Genomic DNA, 24,924 nt, shown 5'->3' with positions numbered 1-24,924 from the left:
TGAGACCTTGTCTCTACAAAAAAATACAAAAATTAGCTGGGTGTGGTGGCAAATGCCTGTTACGGTACAAGCTACAAGAGGCTGAGGTGGGATGACAGCTTAAACCCAGGATGTTGAGATTGCAGTGTGCTGTGATTGTGCCACTGCACTCCAGCCTGGGCGACAGAGTGAGACCATCTCAAAAAAGAATAATAAAAGAAGAAAAGTTCCCTCTGCCTATATGCAACCAGTCCCCACTTTGACACCCCACAGACTCAAGCCCAGGTCATCACTGGACTCCACAGATTTGTCCATCCTAAAAGTTTCATACAAATGGAATCAAACAATAGTAGCCTTTTGTGGTCTGACTTCTTTCACTTCATATGATGTTTTTAAGATTAATCCATCTGTAGCATGTATCAGTAGCCTATTTTTTATTGCTGAATAATATTCCATTACATGTACATACCATATTGTGGTTATCTACTCACCAGCTGATAGACATCTGAACTGTTTCCAGTTTTTGCCTATTGCATATAATGCTGCTATGAACACTCACAATAAGCCTTTGTGTAGACATATGTTTTGGAGGTATAGGGGTGGATATGTAGAAATAAAACTGCTGGGTCCAACAGCAGGTATATTTTTAACTTTTTAAGAAATGGCCAAACTGTTTTTCAAAGTGACTGTATCATTTCATATTCTCACGAGCAATGTATGAGGGTTCTGATTCTTCCTCACCCTCACCAACACTTGGTATTGGCAATCTTTTTTATTATTGTAGTGGGTGTGTAGTGACATCTCATTGTGGTTTTAATTTGCATTTCCCTAAAGGTTAATGCTATGAAGCATCTTTTCATGTATACATAAGCCATTGTATAAAGAAAACTGTTCTTTAGTTAAAATATAATAAATACTCATTTAAAATTTTTTTATCCCATTTAAAAAACTGGATTATTGTACTATCAAATTATAAGAGTTCTTTATATACTCAGATAAAAGTCCTCTATTACATACATGATTTGCAAATATTTTTCCCAGTCTATGACTTGTCTTTTAATTCCACTAATGGTGCCTTTTAAAGAGCAGAATTTTTTCTGTTTTGATGAAGTTCAATTTATTAATTTTGTTCTCTTATGGATCATGTTTTTGTTGTCATATGTGAGAAATACCTGTCTAACCCAAAATCACAAACATTTTCTCCTTGCCATTTTCTAGAAACTTTAGTTCTTATATGTAAGTCTATGATCCATTTAGAGTTAAATTTTGCACATGGCATGAGATAAGGATATATATTTTTTTGCATATGGATGTATAATTGTCCCAGCACCATCTGTTGAAAAAATTATCATTTCCCCCATTGAATTACCTTAACACTTTTGTCAAAAGTGGGGATTACAGGCATGTGCCACCACACCCAGCTAATTTTTGTGTTTTTAGTAGAGATGGGGTTTTACCATGTTGGTCAGGCTGGTCTCGAACTCCTGGCCTTAAGCAATCCACCTGCTTTGGCCTCCCAAAGTGTTGCGATTACAGGAGTGAGCTACCATGCCCAGCCATCTTCTCTTTATTTTTTTAGAGACATTGTCTCATTCTGTTGCCTAATCCTTCTCAAATGTTGCTGGATTCTGTTACCTAGTACTTCATTAGGGAATTTTGTATACATGTTCATGAAGAATACTTGTCTGCAATTTTCTTTCCTTGTGACATGTTCACCTGGTTTTGATATCTGAGTAATATTGGTCTCATAAAATGTGTTACAAATTGTTTCCTTTTTATTTCCCAAAAAACAAACTGTAGGATTGGTAATCCCTCTTCCTTAAATGAAGCCATCCAGGCCTGGGTTTTCCCTTTTGAAAAGATTTCTAATTACCAATTCATTTTAGTCACATTATTTTTCTTCATTTATTATTGTTCTATTGATATTTTCTCTTTCTTCTTGAGTCAGTTTTGTTAATTTGCATCTTTCTAGTAATTTGGCCATTTAAGTTGTCTAATTTGTTGGCATAAAGTCATTCATAGTAATTCCTTATAATACTTTTAACTTCTGTAGAGTTGGTAATGATATCCTATCTTTTATTCCTAATTTTGGTATCTGTGTCTTTTCTCTATATTTTTTCCTTGATCAGAATAGCTAACAGTTTATCAATTGCATTGATTAAAGAACAATTTTATTGTTTCAAAGAACCAACTTTAGTTTTACTGATTTTCTCTATTGTTTTTCTGTTTTCTATTTCACTGATGTTTGGCTCTGATCTTTATCATTTCCTTCTTTTTTCTTTTTTTTTTAAGAAACGGAAGTCTTCAAATTCCCATTAACGATAGACTGGATAAAGAAAACGTGGTACATTTACACCATGGAACAGTATGCAGCCATAACTAGGTACGAAATCATGTCCTTTGTAGGGACACTGATGGGAGCTGGAAGCCATTATCCTCAGCAAACTAACACAGGAACAGAAAACCAAACACCACACCTTCTCACTTATAAGTGGGAGCTGAACAATGAGAACACATGGACACAGGGAAGGGAACAACACACATTGGGGCCTGTTGTGGGAGTGGGGGAGAGAGAGCATCAGGATAAATAGCTAATGCATGTGGGGCTTAATACCTAGGTGATGGCCTGATAGGTGCAGCAAACCACCATGGCACATGTTTACTTATGTAACAAACCTGCATGTACTGCACATGTATCCTGGAACTTAAAATAAAAATAAATTTTAAAAAAAGATAAAGAAGAAAAAATGCTTATGTATAATACAAAATTCAGTTTAAAAGTTTGACTATATTATGTACTCGTGAGGAAATTTGTCTCTTTAGCTCACTGTTATTTACAGTATCTAGATTACTGCCTGTTACTTGGCAGATGCTTAATAAATGTTTGTCAAATGGATTTTTTAAATGTAACTTTTTTTCCCTCAAAATCCAAATACAAACATGGTGGGGGGGATCTATCTTAAATAAAAGCAAGAAATTAATCATAAAAAAAATGGGGGTCTTGCTCTGCCACCTAAGTGGAGTACAGTGGTGCAATCCTGACTCACTGCAGGCTCAAACACCTAGGCTCAAGTGATCTTTCTGCCCCAGCCTCTCAAGTAGTTAAGACTATAGGCACATACCACAACACCTGGCTAATTGTTTTTTTCTTTTTGTGAGATGAGATCTCACTCTGTCATCCAGGCTGGAGTGCAATAGCACGATCAAGGCTCACTGCAGCCTTGACTTCCTGGGCTCAGGTGATTCTCCCACCTCAGCCACCCTAGTAGCTGGGACTACAGGTACATACCACCACGCCCGGCTAATTTTTTTGTATTTTTTTGTAGAAATATGGTTTCACCATGTTGCCTAGGCTGATCTTGAACTCTCGGGCTCAAGCCATCCACCTACCTCGGCCTCCCAAAGTGCTAGGATTATAGGCATGAGCCACTGCACTTGGCCATTCAAAAAAAATTTTTTTTTTTGTAGAGACAGGGTCTCACTATGTTGCCCAGGCTGGTCTTGAACTCCTGGCCTCAAGTGATCCTCCTGTCTTAGCTTATCAAAGTGCTGGGGATTACAGGTTTGAGCTACCAAGCCTGGTCATCATTTCTTTCTATCTGCTTGATTTGGATTATTTGCTTTTTTTTGTTTGTTTCTTTAGGTAAAAACTTAGGTTGTTTTTCTTTTCTATAGGCATTTAAAACTGTAAGTTTCCCTTTCAGCACTGCTTTAACTATATTGTACACATTTCAAAATATTTTCTATTTTCCCTTGTGATTTCATCTTTAACCCATGGGTCATTTAGTAGTGTGTTTTAAAATTTCCAAATATTTTTATATCGACTACCTTTATTTCTATTGTTGACTTCTAATTCTACTGTGATCAGAGAACATACTTTTAATGATTTCAATCCTTTTACATTTATGGAGAATGTTTTACACGCATTTGCAAAGAATATATATTCTGCTACTGTGGGTAAAGTGTTTTATAGGTACTTTTTATGTCAAGTTAGTTGACAGTGTTGTTCAAGTTTGTATCCTTACTGATCATCTTTCTACATTTTCTATCAATTATTGAAAGTAGGGTATTGAACTCTCCAACAGTTGTTGAATTGCCTATTTCTCCTTTCAATTTTGTAAGTCTTTACTTATGTGTTTTGAGGCTCTGTTATCAGCAACATTAGTTTCCTAGAATTGTCCTAACAAATTACCAACACTAGGTAGCTTAAAACAATAGAAGTTTATTGTCTTATGTTTCTGGAAACTGTAAGTCCAAAATCAGGGTGTCTCTAGGGTCATGCTCCCTTTGAAGGTTCTAAGGAAGAATTCTTCCTTGCCTCTTCTCATGGCCCCAGCAGTACTTAGTTGTGGCAGCACAACTCCAATCTCTGCCTCCATAGTCAGATCACTGCCTTCCCTGTGACTTTCTGCATGTCCTCTCCTCCTCTTATAAGGTCACCAGTCATTGCATTTAGGTCCCTCACCCCACTCAAGTATGATCTTATCTTAACTAATAACATCTGCAAAGATCCTATTTCCAAATAAGGTTACATTCTGAGGTTCTGGGTGAACATGAATTTCAGGAAAGATATTGTTCAATCCACTGCAGTGTGAATACATTTATACTGACATTTATATCTTTCTGACAGATTGACCCTCTTATCACATGAAATGTTCCTCTTTGTCACTAGTAATATATCTTGAAATCTATTTATCTGTGTTTTATTAGCTTTATAAAACCAACAAAAAAAGCATTAAATATCCTTTCATGTTCTGGGAGAGATTATTATATATGGTATGAGACTCACCCATGCTACCTATAACAATATATAATAATACATATAATAATCTTGTTTAAGAAAGAAATTACAAAAGTTTTTCCTTTTTCTTTTACTTTTTGTTTGTTTGTTTGTTTTTACTTCTTGAGTTAGTCTTCGCAATTTAGAGGTAATATAGGGTATTTCTCAATAGGAGTTCTATTAACATTTTTTTTTTCTTTTTTGAGAGGGAGTCTCCCTCTGTTGCCCAGGCTGCAGGGCAGTGGCACCATCTCCGCTCACTGCAACCTCCACCTCCCGGGATTGAGCAATTCTCCTACCTCAGCATCTGAGTAGCTAGGACTACAGGGTACACCACCATGTCCAGCTAATTTTAGTATTTTTAGTACAGATGGGGTTTCACCATGTTGGCCAGGTTGGTCTCAAACTCCTGACCTCAGGTGATCCACCCACCTCAGCCTTTTTTTTTTTTTTTTTTTTTTTTTGGAGATAGCATCTTGCTGTAGCACTCTGGCTGGAGTGCAGTGGTGCCATCTCAGCTCACTGCAATCTCTGCCTCCCAGGTTCAAGCATTGAGCAATCCTCTTGCCTCAGCCTCCTGAATAGCTGGGACTACAGGTGTGCACCACCACACCTGGCTAATTGTTGTATTTTCTGTGGAGACGGGGTCTCACTATATTGCTCAGGCGCTTTTTTTTTTTTTTTTTTTTTTTAAATAGAGACAGGGTTTTACTATGTTACCCAGGCTGGCCTTAAACTCCTGGCCTCAAGCAATCTTCCCTGCCTCAGCCTCTCAAAGTGCTAGGACTAACAGGCATGAGCCACTCTGCCCAGCCTGGGTCAGTTCTTTATTTTTTAGGATCATCACTCCTACTATAGGACACTTAATATTTTAAGCCTCTATCCACTAAATGTCAGTAACTCTCCTTAGTCTTTATAACAACCAGATTCATACCCGTGAGGGTGGGGGAGTCATTCAAGAACCAATGACATAGTTAAGAGAGTAACTGCTTGGGCTTAAATACAAGCTCTGACACTAATTTTGTTAAATATTTTTCTATTGAATTTTGTTGTTGTGATTAGCTGATACATACAAAATTCTTAGAATAGTACCTAGAACAGAGCAAGTGCGTGATAAATATTAACAAGTATTATTCCACAAATTCTGTCATCTTAACAAGTTTTTATATGGCAGGACAATATTTCTGAAATATTGACTTATTTTTCTTGTACAAATTCACTTTTTCCTTGCCCTTTCCTTCCATAGTCCCTTTAATCGGCTAGATAGCTATGACCTCGCTGCTATAGGGGAGAGATAAACCATATTTAAAGACATAAAAATGATGTATTCATAAACTTTATTTCTAAAACTGTAAGCCTTTATGGGAATAGAGAAAGTTCCATACATACATAAAATATTTGGGAGAAACATAACTAAAAAGAACTGGGCTTTGTTATCTCCCCGTTAATTTTTTTTTTAATTATTTTTTTTCTCCCCGTTATAATAAGCCTAGAAAGAAATTTCCCCAGACTGAGGAAGAAGACAATATGGTGGGAAAGGGATAAGAGTACAGAAATTGACAGATCCTTAAAAAATGAATTCTATGCCCTGATTCATGGAGTAGCAAAGCAGCAGTAAAAGTCCATACAAACATGAGGGCTCTAAGGCAGGGAGACGAGGAGGGTTAAATCCTGAACCTTGGGTAAATAATATGATACCAAAGAAGAAATGACTGGGAGATAAGACTATGCTGACCAGGCTTTAAGAAGTTGCCTTGCATTTCATATGTAAGCATAGCAGTGAAGGCGTAGAATTATGTATATGCCCCTACATGTAATGTGGAATAAAAGAACATACCTGAAGGTACCAGACAAACAGGAATGACAACATCTTAGTGGCAAATGGTGTGGACCAGTGACTGAGGACCAGAAAGGATGATGGACATCTCAGAAGATACCTGCAAGAACAGGTAACATTGAGGACTAGGTGAATATGAGTACCTTCTCCCTATCCTTGTCTTAGTAACACAGAGATCACCCCCACTTCATAATCAGACTCGAAGTATGAAACTCCAAACTGACTGAGATCAGGTTTCCATCCCCCTCCAAAGAACGGAGACTTTGAAAAGAAAGTAAGATAGCCGGGCACGGTGCCTCATGCCTTTAATTCCACTTTGGGAGGTCAGGAATTCGAGACCAGCCTGGCCAACATGGTGAAACCCCGTTTCTACTAAAAATACAAAAATTAGCCAGGTACAGTGGTGGGTGCCTATAATCCCAGCTACTCAGGAGGCTGAGGCAGGTGAATTGCTTGAACCCGGGAGGCGGAGTTTGCAGTGAGCCGAGATCACACCACTGCCCTCCAGCCTGGGCGACAGAGTGAGACTCCATCTCGAAAAAAACCAAAAAATAAAAAATAAAAAGATGATTCATATAAAATTAGAGTAACATTTCTTGTATAATTTTGTGGACATAGATCTACCCATATGCACAGAGTTGTTCATATAATTGTAAGTTTTTAAAGCTACGTATCAGTTGACATAGCCCCTTTTTACTTTTGTTCATATCTCCTTTATTTATTTTTATTAGATTTTTAAAGATTTAATCAGTTTGTTGGGATTTTTGAAAAACTCAATTATTAGATGTATAGTCTACTCTTCCTGTCTCTTAAAAGTCACTAAGGTTTTTATCTTTATTATTTCCTTTATTCTGCTTTCCTTTGAGTTGTATTTCAGTTGTTTCTTTCTAGTTTATTGACTTGATAAATTCTGTTTTCCTAATTGGACCATGAATGATACAGATGGTAAATTCATTTTATAGCTTAAATGAGCAAATACAATTTTTATAACATGTATGGCATGATATGGCATGTATATATGGCAGAAACTTGATAGCTGTCAGAGTTAAAATTTATCTTCAGGACTATTAAACAAATTCTTGGTAGTAAATACTTACTAAGAACACTTCTTCCATTACTTGGCAAACATTCAAAGAAGTACTTTAGTCATGATTAGAAGAAATAGAGCAAATATGCACTTAAGACCTTTGTCCACCAACCTAAGGTTTTTTCTTACTTGTACTACTGAATTATCTGAAATGTAAATATTATTTGGCCATTTCTCCTTTATCCGACTGAGGATGGTAATGACTACTTTAAATTCTCAAAATACTCTGTGGCAAAAAGACTATTTTCTGTCAAGTATTCCTGTTAAATATCATTATACATTATGTCCTATACTTTCTTTTCATTATAACAAATCCAAAGTATATTTAGATTTTTAACTTTAATTTCTATATTATCCTAAAATAAAGCTTAGATATTACCAATTAAAGAAGTGAAGTAAAAACGAAAAGCTTATCTTACAAGCAAGAGGGAAAATATACTGTAAGTCTTACAGAATAAGTATCTTCTAAATTCTAGCCCAGGTGTCTCATAGGCTAGATGAAGAAACAAAGGCCTAGATAGGATAACTAGCTCAAGATTAAAGGTCAAAAACAGAAGTTGGTCAAAAATTGGATTCCTTTTTTTGTTTTGAGATGGAGTCTCACTCTGGCACCCACACTGGAGTGCAGTGGCACGATCTTGGCTCACTGCAACCTACGCCTGCTAGGTTCAAGCAATTCTCCTGCCTCAGCCTCCCGAGTAGCTAGGACTACAGGTACATGCCACTATGCCCAGCTTTTTTTTTTTTTTTTGTATTTTTAGTAGATGTGGGGTTTCACCATACTGGCCAGGCTGGTCTCGAACACCTGACCTTGTGATTCGCCCATCTCAGCCTCCCAAAGTGCTGTGATTACAGGTGTGAACCACCGCGCCCGGCTCCAAAAAACTGGATTCTTATACTCAAAAGCACTCTTTTATTCTGCTCTGTTATTACCTTTTACACTGATTATATAAGGGTCTCATGGAACAAAAAATATAAAATTTGCTGAGAGGTTGGGCTCGTTTGGTGCGGTGGCTCCCGCCTGTAATTCCTGCACTTTGGGAGGCTGAGGCAGGCAGATAACTTGAGGTCAGGAATTTGAGATCAGCCTGGCCAACATGGCGAAACCCGGTCTCTATTAAAAATACAAAGAAATTAGCTAGGCGTGGTGGCACACACCTATAATCCCAGCTACTAAGGAGGCTGGGGAAAGAGAATTGTTTGAACCCGGGAAGCAAAGGGAGGTTGCAGTCAGCTGAAATCGCATCACTGCACTCCAGCCTGGGCGACAGAGCAAGACTCCATATAGAAAAAAAGAAAAAATGCCCCCAGAAATCTGACCGTAGAACAGGTGCTACAATAAACATCAACTAAACATCGTCTGTTTTTAAAAACCCAAAGAACAGAAGAAAGGAAAGAAAATAAAGATAAGAGCAGAAATTTGAGGAAATAGCAGAAGAGACAATGGACAAAATCAATGAAGCCAAAAAATGGTTCTTAAAAAGACCTAGAAAAGACATACAATCTCTGGCATGATTAAGAAGAAAGAAAGAAGGCAAAAAACAAATATTAGGAACAAAAAGGAGGACAAAATTATGTATCCAGCAAGGATTTAAAAGAAAATAAGTGTATGTTATGAGCAATGTAGTGGCCAAAAAAACCCACAAAAAACAACAACAACAACAACAACAACAACAAAACCCACAAAACAATGAAAGGAAAACTTAGGTAAAGCTGATTAACTCCCAGAAATATGTAATTTAACCAAAACGAAATGAGAAAAAATTAAATATTTGAATAGTCTTATAGTCACTAAAGAAACTGAATCCATAGTTAAAAATCTTTCTGCAAAGAAAAAAACAAAAATACCAGGCCCAAATGGTTTTTATAGGTGAGTACCAACAACTTTTCAAGAAACAGATCATTCCAATCTTATAAATACTCTTGAAAGAACAGAGAGAAAGGATCATATAATCTTTTTTCTCCCCACAGGTTATTGGAGAACAGGTGGTGTTTGGCTACATGAGTAAGTTCTTTAGCAGTGATTTGTGAGATTTTGGCACACCCATTACCCAAGCAATATACACTGCACCCAATTTGTAGTTTTATCTGTCACCCCTTCCCACCCTTTGTCCCTAAGTCCCCAAAGTCCATTGTGTCATTCTTACGTCTTTGCATTTTCATAGCTTAGCTCCCACTTAAGGACCATTTAATCTTGATACCAAAACCATATAAGATTTTCAAGAGAAAGACAAACTACAGGTTCTTCTTATGAAAAAAATCTGAAAAAAAAAAATACTAGCAATCCAAACCCAGTAATGCGTTAAAAAAGATAATATATCATAATTATGTTGTTTATCCCAATAAAGCAACATTAAAAAAATTAATAAACACAATTCACCATAAAAAAACTAAAAGAACAAAACTTTATGACCAAGAGATATCAAAAATTAATAAAATTCAATGGCTATTTATTTTTAAAAACTTTTTTTTTTTTTTAAGACAAAGTCTTGTTTTGTCACCCAGCCTGGAGTGTAGCGGCATGATCTCAGCTCACTTAGCCTCAATCTCTTGGGCTCAAGTGATCCTCCCACCTCAGCCTCCTGAGATTACAGATGGGCACCACCATGCCCAACTGATTTTTAATTTTTTTTTGTAAGGACAGGATCTCACTATGTTGCCCAGGCTGGTTTTGAACTCCTGGGCTCAAGGATCCTCCTCCCTCAGCCTCCCAAGGTGCTGGGATTACAGGTGTGAGCCACTGTGCCCAGCAAAAATTCTTATCAAAATAGGAATAGAAGAGAACTTTAAAAACATCTCCATAAATGGTATCTACAGAAAGCATCCTTCTTAATGATAATATTTCAGAAGCATTTCCTTTAAAATAGGCAATCATTCCCACTATTATTGTTTCTACTGTACTAGATATCCTTTTAATAATTCAAAAGCAGTATAAAGATTAGAAAGATGCCATTATTAAACAATAATATGACTGTCTACCTAAGAAAACCCCAAAGAATATGCAAATTATTAGAGATAACAAGATATTTAAACACATGGCTGAATATAAAATCAATTTACAAAGCTATTAAATTTCCAATAGCAAGCAACCGATGGTTAGAAAATATTACTTATAATAGCAACAACAAAAAAGATACTCAAGGCCGGGTGCAGTGGCTCATGCCTGTAATCCCAGCACTTTGGGAGACTGAAGCAGGTGGATCACTTGAGGTCAGTTCAAGACCAGTCTGGCCAACACGGTGAAACCCTGTCTCTACTAAAAATACAAAAATTAGCCAGGCATTGTGGCATGTGCCTGTAATCCCAGCTACTCAAGAGGCTGAGGCAGAAGAACTGCTTGAACCCAGGAGGTGGAGGTTGCAGTGAGCCGAGATTGCACCACTGCACTCCAGCCTGGGTGAAAGAGCCAGATTCTGTCCCAAAAAAAAGAAAGAAAGAAAAGAAAAAAGATACTCAAGAATAAATATAATTAACAAAAGATGTGCAATGATTATATTGATAAAATTATGAAATTTTATTGAAGGATATTAAAGAATTCTAAAACAAATGAAATGTGATTTTTTTACAGTGTTATAAAAAAAACTCACTGTTGTAAAGATGTAAATTCTACCATGAATAATCTATAGTTTAAATTTGATTATGTTCAAAATCCCAGCAGGTTTTTTCATAGAATTTAACAAGCTGCTTCTAAAATTTATGTGGAAGAGGAAAGGGAAAAAATGGCCAACAAGATACCAAATGCTTAGGCAAACTCCCAACCATATATCAAGATTTTTATAAAACCAGAATAATTAAGACTGTGTGGCTATATGACTGTGTACAGACAGTCATATAAATGAATGAAACAGACTAGAGAGCACAGAAACAGACTCCAGTATTGGTGGTGAAAATTGGTGTGGTTAGTTTTCTATTGTTGTTTTAACAAATCACCACAACCCCGACCCCCTGCCCCCACTCCCATAACACATATACACACAAATTTCTCTTGCAGCTCTGAAGGTCAGCAGTCCAAACTAGGCCTTTATGGGGCTAAAATCAAGGTGTCAGCAGGGCTGGGTTCCTTCTGGATACTATAGGGAAGAATCTGTTTCTTACCTTTTCCCACTTCTAGAGGCTGCTTGCATTTCTTGGCTCATGGCTTAGTCACTCTAATCTCTGCTTCCTTCATGACATCTCTTACTTAGATTTTCTACCTCCTGCTTTCCCCTAGAAAGACCCTTATGATTACACTGTGCCCACCTGGAAAACTCTAGATACTCTCCTATTTCAAGATCCTTAATTACATCTTCAATGTACCCTTTGCTGTATAAGGTAACATATTCACAGGTTCTGGAAATTAGATGTGAACATGTTTGGAGGGGGCATTAGTCTGCCTACTACAGTGTGCACACCTTACAATTTAGCAATTCTATTCTTAGACATATGATCTAGAGAAACTTACACAAAAACACCAGGAGAAATATACAACATATTCATGGTAGTACTGTTTGCAATAGGAAAAAAAATTAGAAGGACTCAGGGAGCAAGACGGCCAAATCAAACTGAAGAATTATGCACACAAAAAAAGCACCTTCATAAGAAACAAAAATGATGTGACTGTGATTTTAAAACAACAGTACCTGGTTTTAACTTCATATCATAGAATGAGACATTGAAGAGGGTAAGAGAGACAGTCTTGAATTGCTGATGCCACTTCTCCTTCATCCCCACTGGCAATGGCCATCTGGCATGGAGAGACAATATACGCACTTGTGGGAGGCAGAGTGCAGCGACTGTGGGACTTTGCTCTGGAACTCAGTGCTTCCATGTCACAGCAGAAAGCAACATTGGGTAGAACTCACCCTGGTGTTTAGACAAGCTCTAGCCAGAGGCAGATTACTCATCCCAGGGTCAGAACCTGAGTTACAGCAAGCCCTGCCACACAGGCTAAAGTACTCTGGGGTCATAAACTTCAAAGGCAGTTTAGGCCACAAGGACTGCAAGTCCTGGTGCTGTCCCGGGTTCGGAGTCAGTGGACGTGTGGGACATGCAACCAAGTGACATACCAGCTGTGGCAGCCAAGGGAATGCCTGTACCACCCCTCCCCCAACCCCAGGTATGGCAGCTTGCAGCTCCAGGAGAGACTCCTTCCCTCACTTGAGGAGAAGAGAGAGAAGAGTAAAGAGAATTTTGTCTCGCAACTTGGCTACAAGCTCAACCACAGTAGCACAGGGGACCAATCAAGAGTTCCGAGGCCTCCATTACAGGCCCTAGCTCCCAGATAACATTCTTAGACATGCCCTGGGCCAGAAGGGAACCTGCTGCCTTAAAGTGAAGGACCCAGTCCTGGCAGAACTAATCGCCTACTAACAAAAGAGTCCTTGGGCCCTGAATAATCAGTTGTGATGCCCAAGCAGTACTTGCTATAGGCCTTAGGTGAGACCTAGAGATGTGCTGGCTTCAGGTGTGACCTGGCACATTATCTAGTTGTGGTGGCTATAGGGAGAGATGCCAGCTTAAGAAACGGAGAGGGAGGAGTAAAGGGGACTCTGTCTTGGAGCTTCAGGTACCACCTTGGCCAAAGTATGGTAGAGTACCAGGTGGGCTCTTGGGGTCCCCAATTCCAGGCGTTGGCTCTTGGATGGCACTTCTGGACCTGCCCTGGGCCACAGGGGGAGCCTACTGCCCTGAGGGGAGAATCTCAGGCCTGGAAGCATTCACTACAAGATGACTGAAGAGCCGTTAGCCCTTGAGTGAACATCAGTGGTGGCCAGAAGTACATGTTGTAGGCCTGGGACGATGGTGGCCATGGGAAGAGACTCTTTTGCTTGTGAAAAGGGGAGGGAAAAGTGAAAAGTCTTGTGGCTTAGGTGCCAGTTCAGCTGCAGTAGAATAGAGCACCAGGTAGATACCTCAGGTTTCCAACTCCAGGTCCTAGCTCCTGGATGGCATCTCTGGACCTGGTGGGGCTAAGGGAACTTACCACCCCAAAGGAAAGGACATAAGCTTAGCTGGCTTTGCCACCTACTGATTGTAGAGCCCTAAGGCCTTCAGCAAACATAGGCAGCAGCCAGACAGTGGTTACCATGGGCTTTGCGCAAGACCCAGTGCTGTGCTGGCTTCAGGTCTGACCCAACACAGTCCCAATGCTGGTGGCCACAGGGATGCTTGTGTCACCCCAGCTCCAGGCAGCTCAGCACAGAGAGGGAGAGAGACTGTGTTTGCTTAGGAGAAAGCAAGAGAAGAGAACAAGTGTATCTTCATGGTAATCCAGATAATACTTCTGGATCTTATGTAAGACCACCATGGTGGTCTATGTTATTGGGCTTGGGGTGTCCCCTAATGAAGATATGGCTGCAATGATTAAAAAATTAGATTATCATACCGAAGTCCCTTTGAATTCCTGGAAAGCCTTCCCAAGAAGGATAGGTACAAACAAGTCCAGACTGCAAAGACTACAGTAAATACTTAACTCTTCAGTGTCCAATCGCCCAGGAACATCCACAAGTATCAAGATCACCCAGGAAAACATGACCTCACCAAACAAGCTGAATAAAGCACCAGGGACCAATCCTGGAGAAAGACAGAGTTATCTGAACTTTTAGACAATTCAAAATAGCTATGTTGAGGAAACTTAATGAAACTCAAGATAATACAGAGAAAGAATTCAGAATCCTATCAGATAAATTTAACAAGAGATTGAAATAATTTAAAAGAATCAAGAAGAAATTCTGGAGACAAAAAATGCAATAGACATACTAAAGAATGCATTCGAGTCTCTTACCAGCACAATTGATAAAGCAGAAGAAATAATTAGTGAGCTTAAAAACAGGCTACTTGAAACACACAGAGCAGACAAAAGAAAAAAGAATACAAAAGAATGAAATATATCTACAAGATCTAGAAAACAGCTTCAAAGAGAAAATCTAAGAGTTATTAGCCTTGAAGAGGAGGTAGAGAGCTGGGTGCGGTGGCTCACGCCTGTAATCCCAGCAGTTTGGGAGGCCGAGGTGGATGGATCACCTAAGGTCAGGAGTTTGAGACCAGCTTGACCAACATGGAGAAACTCCATCTCTACTAAAAATACAAAATTGGCCACGCATGGTGGCGCATGCCTGTAATTCCAGCTACTCAGGAGGCTGAGGCAGCAGAATTGCTTGAACCCTGGAGGTGGAGGTTGCAGTGAGCCAAGATAGCGCCATTGCACTCCAGCCCAGGCAACATGAGTGAAACTCTGTCTTAAAAAAAAAAAAAAAAAAAAAGAGGCGGTAGAGAGATATGGTCTAGAAAGTTTATTCAGGCCAGGCGCAACGGCTCACACCTGTAATGCCAGCACTTTGGGAAGCCGAAGTGGGTGGATTACCAGGTCAGGAGATCGAGGCCATCTGGCCAATATGGTGAAACCCCGTCTCTATTAAAAATACAAAAATGAGCTGGGTATGGTGGCACGTGCCTGTAATCCCAGCTAGTTGGGTGAGGCATGAGAATTGCTTGAACCCAGGAGGCGGTGGTTGCAGCAAGCCAAGATTGTGCCACTGCACTCCAGCCTGGCAACAGAGCAAGACTCCGTCAAAAGGAAGGAAGGGGGTAGGGAGCGGAGGGGAGGGGAGGGAAGGGAAGGGAAGGGAAGGGAAGGGAAGGGAAGGGAAGGGAGAAGAGAAAGTTAGCTTATTCTAAGAGATAATAACAGAGAACTTCCCTAAAGTAGAGAAAGATATTAATATTCAAGGATAAGAAGGTTTAGAACACCAAGCAGAATTAATCCAAGTATTAATAAGACTACCTCAAAACATTTAATAAACACCCAAAGGTAAAGGATAAAGAAACAATCCTAAAAGCAGCAAAAGAAAGGAAACAAATAACATACAATAGAGCCCCTGAAAACCTTACAGGCCAGGAGAGAGTGACATGACATATTTAAAGTGATGAAGGAAAAAAACTACTTTTATCCTAGAAGAGTATATCCAGCAAAAATATCCTGCAAACATAAGGGAGAAATAAAGACGTTGTTCAAGACAAACAAAAGCTGAGGGATTTCATCAACGCCAGCCCTGAACAAAATGAAATGCTAAAGAGAGTTCTTCAATCTGAAGGAAAATGGTGTTAATGAGCAATATGAAATCATCTAAAGGTGTAAAACTCACTGGTAACAGTAAGTACAAAGAAAAACAACAAATGTAACACTGTAATTGTGGTGTGTAAACTATATCTTGAGTAGAAAGGTAAAAGGTGAACTGATGATAAATAATAACTACAACAACTTTTCAAGACATAGAGAGTATAATGAGATAAAAATAGAAACAATAAAAAGTTAAGCAAGGGAACAAAGTTAAGCTGTAGACTCTGTATATGTTTTTTCTTTGTCAGTTTGTTTATGCACTCAGTGTTAAATTATCATCAGTTTAAAATTATGGGTTATAAGATATTATTTGCAAGCCTCATGGTAACCTCAAGTCAACAAACATTACAACAGATATACAAGAAATTAAATCATATCACCTGAGAAAATCACCTTTGATAAATGAAAGACAAGAAGGCAGGAAATAAAGGCCACAAAAACAACTGAAAAATAAATAACAAAATGTCTGGGGTAAGTCCTTACTTATAACACTGAATGTAAATGGACTAAACCTCCCCAGTCAAAAGACAGAGTGGTTGAATGGATTAAAAAATAATAATAAGACACAATGATCTGTTGCTTACAAGAAACATACTTCACCTATAAAAGCACACATAGACTGAAAATAAAGGAATGTAAAAGAAATTCCATACCAACGGAGACCAAGTAAGAGCAGGAGTAGCTATACTTGTATCAGACAAAATAGATTTCAAGACAAAAACCACAAAAAGAGACAAAGATCATTATATAATGATAAAGAGGTTAATTCAGCAAGAAGATATAATAATTTTAAATATATATGCACCCAACACCGGATAAATCAGATATATAAAGCAACTATTATTAGAGCTAAAGAGAAAGATCTAAGTAGAGACTTCAACACCCGACTTTCAGCATTAGACAGATCACCCAGACAGAAAATCAACAAAAATAATCAGACTTAATCTGCATTACAGACCAAATGGATGTAACAGATGTTTACAGAACATTTTATTCAATGGCTACAGAATACCCATTCTTTTCCTCGGCACATGGTTCATTCTCAATAATGTTAATACACTATATGTTAGGCCACAAAACAAGCCTTTAAAAATTCAAGAAAAAAGAAATTATATCAAGCATCTTTGTTGACCATGATGGAATAAAACTAGAAATCAGTAACAAGAGGAATTTTGGAAACTATACAAACACATGGAAATTAAACAATATGCTCCTCCTGAATGACTAGTGGGTCAATGAAGAACTTGAGAAGAAAATTTAAAAACTTCTTGAAAGAAATGATAATGGAAACACAACATACCAAATCCTATGGGATACAACAGAAGCAGTACTAAGAGGAGAGTTTATAGGTATAAGTGCTTGTATAGGAAAAGTAGAAAAAATTCAAATAAACAACCCATCTATGCATCTTAAAGAACTAGAAAAGCAAGAGCAAACCAAACCTAAAATTAGTAGAAACAAAGAAATAGTAAAGGTCAGAGTAGAAACAAATGAAATTGAAATGAAAATAATACAAAAGATCAATGAAATGTAAAGCTCATTTTTGAAAAAATAAAATTGATAAATCCTTAGCCAGACTAAGAAAAATAGAGAAGATCCAAATAAATAAAATCAGAGACTAAAAAGGAGACATTACAACCAATACAACACAAAAGGATTGTTGGAGGTTCATAAGCAAATATGTGCCAATGAATTGGAAAACCTGGAAAAAATGAATAAATTCCTGGACACATACAACCTACCAAGACTGAACCAGGAAGAAATCCAAAATCTGAACAGAGCAATAACAAGCAACGAGATCACAGCTGCAAAAAAGTCTTCAAGCAAAGGTAAGCCTGGGATCTGATGGCTTCACTGTTGAATTTTACCAAAAATTTAAAGAACTAATACCATTCCTACTCAAACTGTTTCAAAAAATAGACGAGGAAAGAACACTTCCAAATTCATTCTATAAGGTCAGTATTACCCTGATACCAAAACCAGACAAAGACACCTCAAAATAGAAATCTACAAGTCGATATCCCTGAACATTGATGCAAAAATCCTCGACAAAATATTAGCAAACTGAATTCAACACGTTAGTAAGATCATTCATCATGACTAAGTGGGATTTATCCCAGGGATACAAGGACGGTTCAAGATACGCGAACCAATCAATGTGATATATCAACAGAATGAAGGACAAAAACCATATGATCATTTCAATTGATGCTGAAAAATCATTTGATAAAATTCAGCATCCCTTCAATCCTCAAAGAACTGAGTATAGAAAGTACATACCTAAACACAATAAAAGCCATATATGACAGACCCACAGTTAGCACTGCATTGAAGGGGGAAACATTGAACGCCTTTCCTCTAAGATATGGAACATGACAAGGACGCCCACTTTCACCATTGTTATTCAGCCTACTACTAGAAGTCCTAGCTAGAACAATCAGACAAGAGAAAGATATAAAGGGCATCCAAATTGGAAAGAAAGAAGTTGAATTATCCTTGTTTGCAGATGCTATGATTTTGTATCTGGAAAAACCTAAAGACTCCACCAAAAAACTATTAGAACTGATAAACAAATTCAATGAAGTTGCAAAATACAAAATCAGTACACAAAAATCAGTAGCATTTCTATATGCCAACAACAAACAATCTGAAAGAGAAATCAAATAGTCCCATTTACAACAGCCACAAATAAAATACTGAGGAATTAACTTATCCAAACAAGTGAAAGATCTTGGCTGGGCGTAGTGGCTCATGCCTGTAATCCCAGCACTTTGGGAGGCCAAGGCAGGTGGATCACAAGGTCAGGAGTTCGAGATTAGCCTGGTCAACGTGGTGAAACCCTATCTCTACTAAAAATACAAAAATTAGCTGGGCATGCTGGTGGGCGCCTGTAATCCCAGCTACTTGGCAGGCTGAGGCAGGAGAATCATTTGAACCAAGGAAGCAGAGGTTGCAGTGAGCCAAGATCATGCCATTGCACTCCAGCCTGGGCAACAGGGCAAGACTCCATCTCAAAAAAATAAATAAATAAATAAAATAGGAAGAGGTTCCAAGATGACCAAATAGGAACAGCTCCAGTCTACAGCTGCCAGCATGAGCGACACAGAATACAGGTGATTTCTGCATTTCCAACTGAGGTACTGGGTTCACCTCACTGGGGCTTGTCGGACAGTGGGTGCAGCCCACAGAGTGTGAGCCAAAGCAGGGTGGGGCACTGCCTCACCCAGGAAGCGCAAGGGGTTGGGGAATTCCCTTTCCTAGCCAAGGGAAGCCGTGACAAACAGTACCTGGAAAATCGGGACACTCCCACCCTAACACTGCACTTTTCCAACGGTCTTAGCAAATGGCACACCAGGAGATTATATCCTGTGCCTGGTTCAGAGGGTCCCATGCCCATGGAGCCTCGCTCACTGCCAGCACAGCAGTCTGAGATCAAACTGGAAGGTGGAAGGCAGCAGCAAGGCTGAGTGAGGGGCGTCTGCCACTGCTGAGGCCTGAGTAGGTAAACAAAGCAACTGGGAAGCTCGAACTGGGTGGAGCACACCGCAGCTCAAGGAGGCCTGCCTGCCTCTGTAGACTCCACCTCTGGGGGCAGGGCATAGCTAAACAAAAGGCAGCAGAAACTTCTGCAGACTTAAACATCCCTGTCTGGCAACTCTGAAGAGAGTAGTGGTTCTCCCAGCACAGAGTTTGAGATCTGAGAATGGATAGACTGCCTCCTCAAATGGGTCCCTGACCCCCGAGTAGCCTAACTGGGAGACACCTCCCAGTAGGGGCCGACTGACACCTCATACAGCCAGGTGCCCCTCTGAGACAAAGCTTCCAGAGGAAGGATCAGGCAGCAACATTTGCCATTTTGCAATATTTGCTGTTTTGCAGCCTCCAGTGGTGATACCCAGGCAAACAAGGTCTGGAGTGGACCTTCAGCAAACTCCAACAGACGTGCAGCTGAGGGTCCTGACTGTCAGAAGGAAAATTAAAAAAACAGGACACCCACACCAAAACCCCATCTGTACCTCACCATCATCAAAGACCAAAGGTAGATAAAACCACAAAGATGGGGAGAAACCAGGGCAGAAAAGCTGAACATTCTAAAAATCAGAGTGCCTCTTCTCCTCCAAAGGAATGCAGCTCCTCACCAGCAACAGAACAAAGCTGGATGGAGAATGACTTTGACAAGTTGACAGAAGAAGGCTTCAGACGATTGGTAATAACAAACTTCTCCAAGCTAAAGAAGGACGTTCAAACCCATCGCAAAGAAGCTAAAAACTTTGAAAAAAGATTAGACGAATGGCTAACTAGAATAAACAGCGTAGAGAAGACCTTAAATGACCTGATGGAGCTGAAAACCATGGCACGAGAACTATGTGACGCATGCACGAGCTTTAGTAGCTGATTCGATCAAGTGGAAGAAAGGGGATCAGTGGTTGAAGATTGAATGAAATGAAGCGAGAAGAAAAGTTTATACAAAAAAGAGTAAAAAGAAACAAACAAAGCCTCCAAGAAATATGCGACTATGTGAAAAGACCAAATCTACATCTGATTAGTGTACCTGAAAGTGACGGGGAGAATGGAACCAAGTTGGAAAACTCTCTTCAGGATATTATCCAGGAGAATTTCCCCAACCTAGCGAGGCAGGCTAACATTCAAATTCAGGAAATACAGAGAACGCCACAAAGATACTCCTTGAGAAGAGCAACTCCAAGACATACAACTGTCAGATTCACCAAAGTTGAAATGAAGGAAAAAAATGTTAAGGGCAGCCAGAGAGAAAGGTCGGGTTACCCACAAAGGGAAGTCCATCACACTAACAGCAGATCTCTCGGCAGAAACTCTACAAGCCAGAAGAGAGTGAGGCCAATATTCAACATTCTTAAAGGAAAGAATTTTCAACCCAGAATTTCATATCCAGCCAAACTAAGCTTCATAAGTGAAGGAGAAACAAAATCCTTTACAGAAAAACAAATGCTGAGAGATTTTGTCATCACCAGGCCTGCCTTACAAGAGCTCCTGAAGGAACCACTAAACACGGAAAGGAACAACCAGTACCAGCCATGGCAAAAACAAGCCAAAATGCAAAGACCATCGACGCTACAAAGAAACTGCATCAACTAACAAGCAAAATAATCAGCTAACATCATAACGACAGGATCAAATTCACACATAACAATATTAACCTTAAATGTAAATGGGCTAAATGCCCCAATTAAAAGACACAGACTGGCAAACCGGATAGAGTCAAGACTCATCAGTGTGCTGTATTCAGGAGACCCATCTCATGTGCAGAGGCACACATAGGCTCAAAACAAAGGGATGGAGGAAGATCTACCAAGCAAATGGAAAACAAAAAAAAGCAGGGGTTGCAATACTAGTCTCGGATAAAACAGACTTTAAGCCAACAAAGATCAAAAGAGACAAAGAAGGCCATTACATAATGGTAAAGGGATCAATTCAACAGGAAGAGCTAACTATCCTAAATATATATGCACCCAATACAGGAGCACCCAGATTCATAAAGCAAGTCCTCAGAGACCTACAAAGAGACTTAGACTCCTACACAATAATAATGGGAGACTTTAACACTCCACTGTCAACATTAGACAGATCAACGAGACAGAAAGTTAACAAGGATATTCAGGAATTGAACTCAGCTCTGCACGAAGCAGACCTAATAGACATCTACAGAACTCTCCACCCCAAATCAACAGAATATACATTCTTCTCAGCACCACATTGCACTTCTTCCAAAACCGACCACATAGTTGGAAGTAAAGCACTCCTCAGCAAATGTAAAAGAACAGAAATTATAACAAACTGTCTCTCAGACAACAGTGCAATCAAATTAGAACTCAGGATTGAGAAACTCACTCAAAACTGCTCAACTACATGGAAACTGAACAACCTGCTCCTGAATGACTACTGGGTACATAACAAAAAGAAAGCAGAAATAAAGATGTTCCTTGAAACCAATGAGAACAAAGACACAACATACCAGAATCTCTGAGACACATTTAAAGCAGTGTGTAGAGGGAAATTTATAGCACTAAATATCCACAAGAGACAGCAGGAAAGATCTAAAATTGACACCTTAACATCACAATTAAAAGAACTAGAGAAGCAAGAGCAAATACATTCAAAAGCTAGCAGAAGGGAAGAAATAACTAAGATCAGAGCAGAACTGAAGGAGATAGAGGCACAAAAAACCCTTCAAAAAATCAATGAATCCAGGAGCTGGTTTTTTGAAATGATCAACAAAATTGACAGACCGCTAGCAAGACTACTAAAGAAAAAAGGAGAGGAAGAATCAAATAGATGCAATAAAAAATGATAAAGGGGATATCACCACCAGTCCCACAGAAATACAAACTACCATCAGAGAACACTATAAACACCTTTATGCAGATAAACTAGAAAATCTAGAAGAAAGGGATAAATTCCTGGATACATACACCCTCCCAAGACTAAACCAGGAAGAAGTTGAATTCCTGAATAGACCAATAACAGGCTCTGAAATTGAGGCAATAATTAATAGCCTACCAACCAAAAAAAATCCAGGACCAGAAGGATTCACACCCAAATTCTATCAGAGGTACAGAGAGGAGCTGGTACCATTCCTTCTGAAACTATTGCAATCAATAGAAAAAGAGGGAATCCTCCCTAACTCATTTTATGAGGCCAGCAGCATCCTGATACCAAAGCCTGGCAGAGACAACAAAAAAAAAGGGAATTTTAGAGCAATATCCCTAATGAACATCGATGCAAAAATCTTCAATAAAATACTGGCAAACCGAATGCAGCAGCACATCAAAGAGCTTATCCACCACAATCAAGTTGGCATCATCCCTGGGATGCAAGGCTGATTCAACATACACAAATCAATAAACGTAACCCAGCATATAAACACAGCCAAAGACAAAAAACACTTGATTATCTCAATAGATGCAGAAAAGGCCTTCGACAAAATTCAACTGCCTTTCATGCTAAAAACTCTCAAAAAACTAGGTATTGATGGGACGTATCTCAAAATAAGAAGAGCTATTTATGACAAACCCACAGCCAATATCACACTGGATGGACAAAAACTGGAAGCATTCCCTTTGAAAACTGGTACAAGACAGGGATGCCCTCTCTCACCACTCCTATTCAACATAGTGTTGGAAGTTCTGGCCAGGAAAATCAAGGCAGGATAAAGAAATAAAGGGTATTCAATTAGGAAAAGAGGAAGTCAAATTGTCCCTGTTTGCAGAGGACATGATTGTATATTTAGAAAACCCCATTGTCTCAGCCCAAAATCTCCTTAAGCTGATAAGCAACTTCAGCAAAGCCTCAGGATACAAAATCAATGTGCAAAAATCACAAGTATTCCTATACACCAATAACAGACAAAGAGTCAAATCATGAGTGAACTCCCATTCACGATTGCTTCAAAGAGAATAAAATACCTAGGAATCCAACTTACAAGGGATGTGAAGGACTTCTTCAAGGAGAACTACAAACAAAATAAAAACGAAATAAAAGAGGACACAAAATGGAACAACATTCCACACTCATGGATAGAAAGAATCAATATCATGAAAATGGTCATACTGCCTAAGGTAATTTACAGATTCAATGCCATCCCCATCAAGCTACCAATGCCTTTCTTCACAAAATTGGAAAAAACTACTTTAAAGCTCTTATGGAACTGAAAAAGAGCCCGCATTGCCAAGACAATCCTAAGCCAAAAGAACAAAGCTGGAGGCATCATGCTACCTGACTTCGAACTATACTACAAGGCTACAGTAAACAAAACAGCATGGTACTGGTACCAAAACAGAGATATAGACCAATGGAACAGAACAGAGCCCTCAGAAATACCATACATCTACAACCATCTGATCTTTGACAAACCTGACAAAAACAAGAAATGGGGAAAGGATTCCCTATTTAATAAATGGTGCTGGGAAAACTGGCTAGCCATATGTAGAAAGCTGAAACTGGATCCCTTCCTTACATCTTATACAAAAATTAGTTCGAGATGGATTAAAGACTTAAATGTTAGACCTAAAACCATAAAAACCCTAGAAGAAAACCTAGGCAATACCATTCAGGACATAGGCATGGGCAAGGACTTCATGACTAAAACACCAAAAGCAATGGCAACAAAAGCCAAAATTGATAAATGGGATCTAATTAAACTAAAGAGCTTCTGCACAGGAAAAGAAACTATCATCAGAGTGAACAGGCAACCTAAAGAAGGGGAGAAAATTTTTACAATTTACCCACCTGACAAAGGGCTAATATCCAGAATCTACAAAGAATTTAAACAAATTTACAAGAAAAAAATCAAACAACCCCATCAAAAAGTGGGCAAAGGATATGAACAGACACTTTTCAAAAGAAGACATTTATGCAGTCAACAGACACATGAAAAAATGCTCATCATCACTGGCGGTCAGAGAAATGCAAATCAAAACCACAATGAGATACCATCTCACACCAGTTAGAATGACAACCATTAAAAAGTCAGGAAATAACAGGTGCTGGAGAGGATGTGGAGGAAAAGGAACACTTTTACACTGTTGGTGGGACTGTAAACTAGTTCTACTATCATGGAAGACAGTGTGGCGATTCTTTAAAGATCTAGAACTAGAAATACCATTTGACCCAGTCATCCCATTACTGGGGATATACCCAAAGGGTTATAAATCATGCTGCTATAAAGACATATGCACACATATGTTCATTGCGGCACTATTCACAATAGCAAAGACTTGGAACCAACCCAAATGTCCATCAATGACAGACTGGATTAAGAAAATGTGGCACATATAAACTATGGAATACCATGCAGCCATAAGAAAGGATGAGTTCATGTCCTTTGTGGAGACACGGATGAAGCTGGAAACCATCACTGTCAGCAAACTATCGCAAGGACAGAAAACCAAACACCACATGTTCTCACTCATAGGTCGGAACTGAACAATGAGAACATTTGAACACTTGGACACAGGGTGGGGAACATCACACACTGGGGCCTGTCATGGGGTGGTGGGACAGGGGAGGGACAGCATTAGGAGATATACCTAATGTAAATGACAAGTTAATGGGTGCAGCACACCAACATGGCACATGTATACACATGTAACAAACCTGCACGTTGT

General features: G+C 39.1%; 1 protein-coding gene across 3 annotated transcripts in view; it reads right to left on the bottom strand.

Annotated features, from left to right (window-relative positions):
- The window catches only part of LOC105493573 (putative uncharacterized protein encoded by LINC00467 homolog), a 62,102-nt gene that overhangs the window by 19,880 nt on the left and 17,298 nt on the right, over nucleotides 1-24,924 (bottom strand). Inside the window, exon 5 of one of the 3 annotated variants that reach the window (XR_011613888.1) lies at nucleotides 6,597-6,696. The exons of 1 other annotated variant lie outside the window; for it this stretch is intronic. Coding sequence is in view for 1 of the 2 variants with exons in the window: in XM_011761310.2 (XP_011759612.2) it covers nucleotides 6,631-6,696 (66 nt within the window). In the remaining variant the exon portion in view is untranslated. Of the gene's footprint in view, nucleotides 1-6,595; nucleotides 6,697-24,924 lie in introns of those variants that run through there. One more of the 3 variants, XM_011761310.2, reaches the window with a different exon arrangement.

The sequence above is a fragment of the Macaca nemestrina genome, chromosome 1 (genome assembly GCF_043159975.1).
Source record: "Macaca nemestrina isolate mMacNem1 chromosome 1, mMacNem.hap1, whole genome shotgun sequence".
In the NCBI taxonomy this organism is placed as follows: domain Eukaryota; kingdom Metazoa; phylum Chordata; class Mammalia; order Primates; family Cercopithecidae; genus Macaca; species Macaca nemestrina.
The sequence above is the reverse complement of the archived record's forward strand: the minus strand, read 5'-3'. Positions and strand labels throughout refer to the sequence as shown.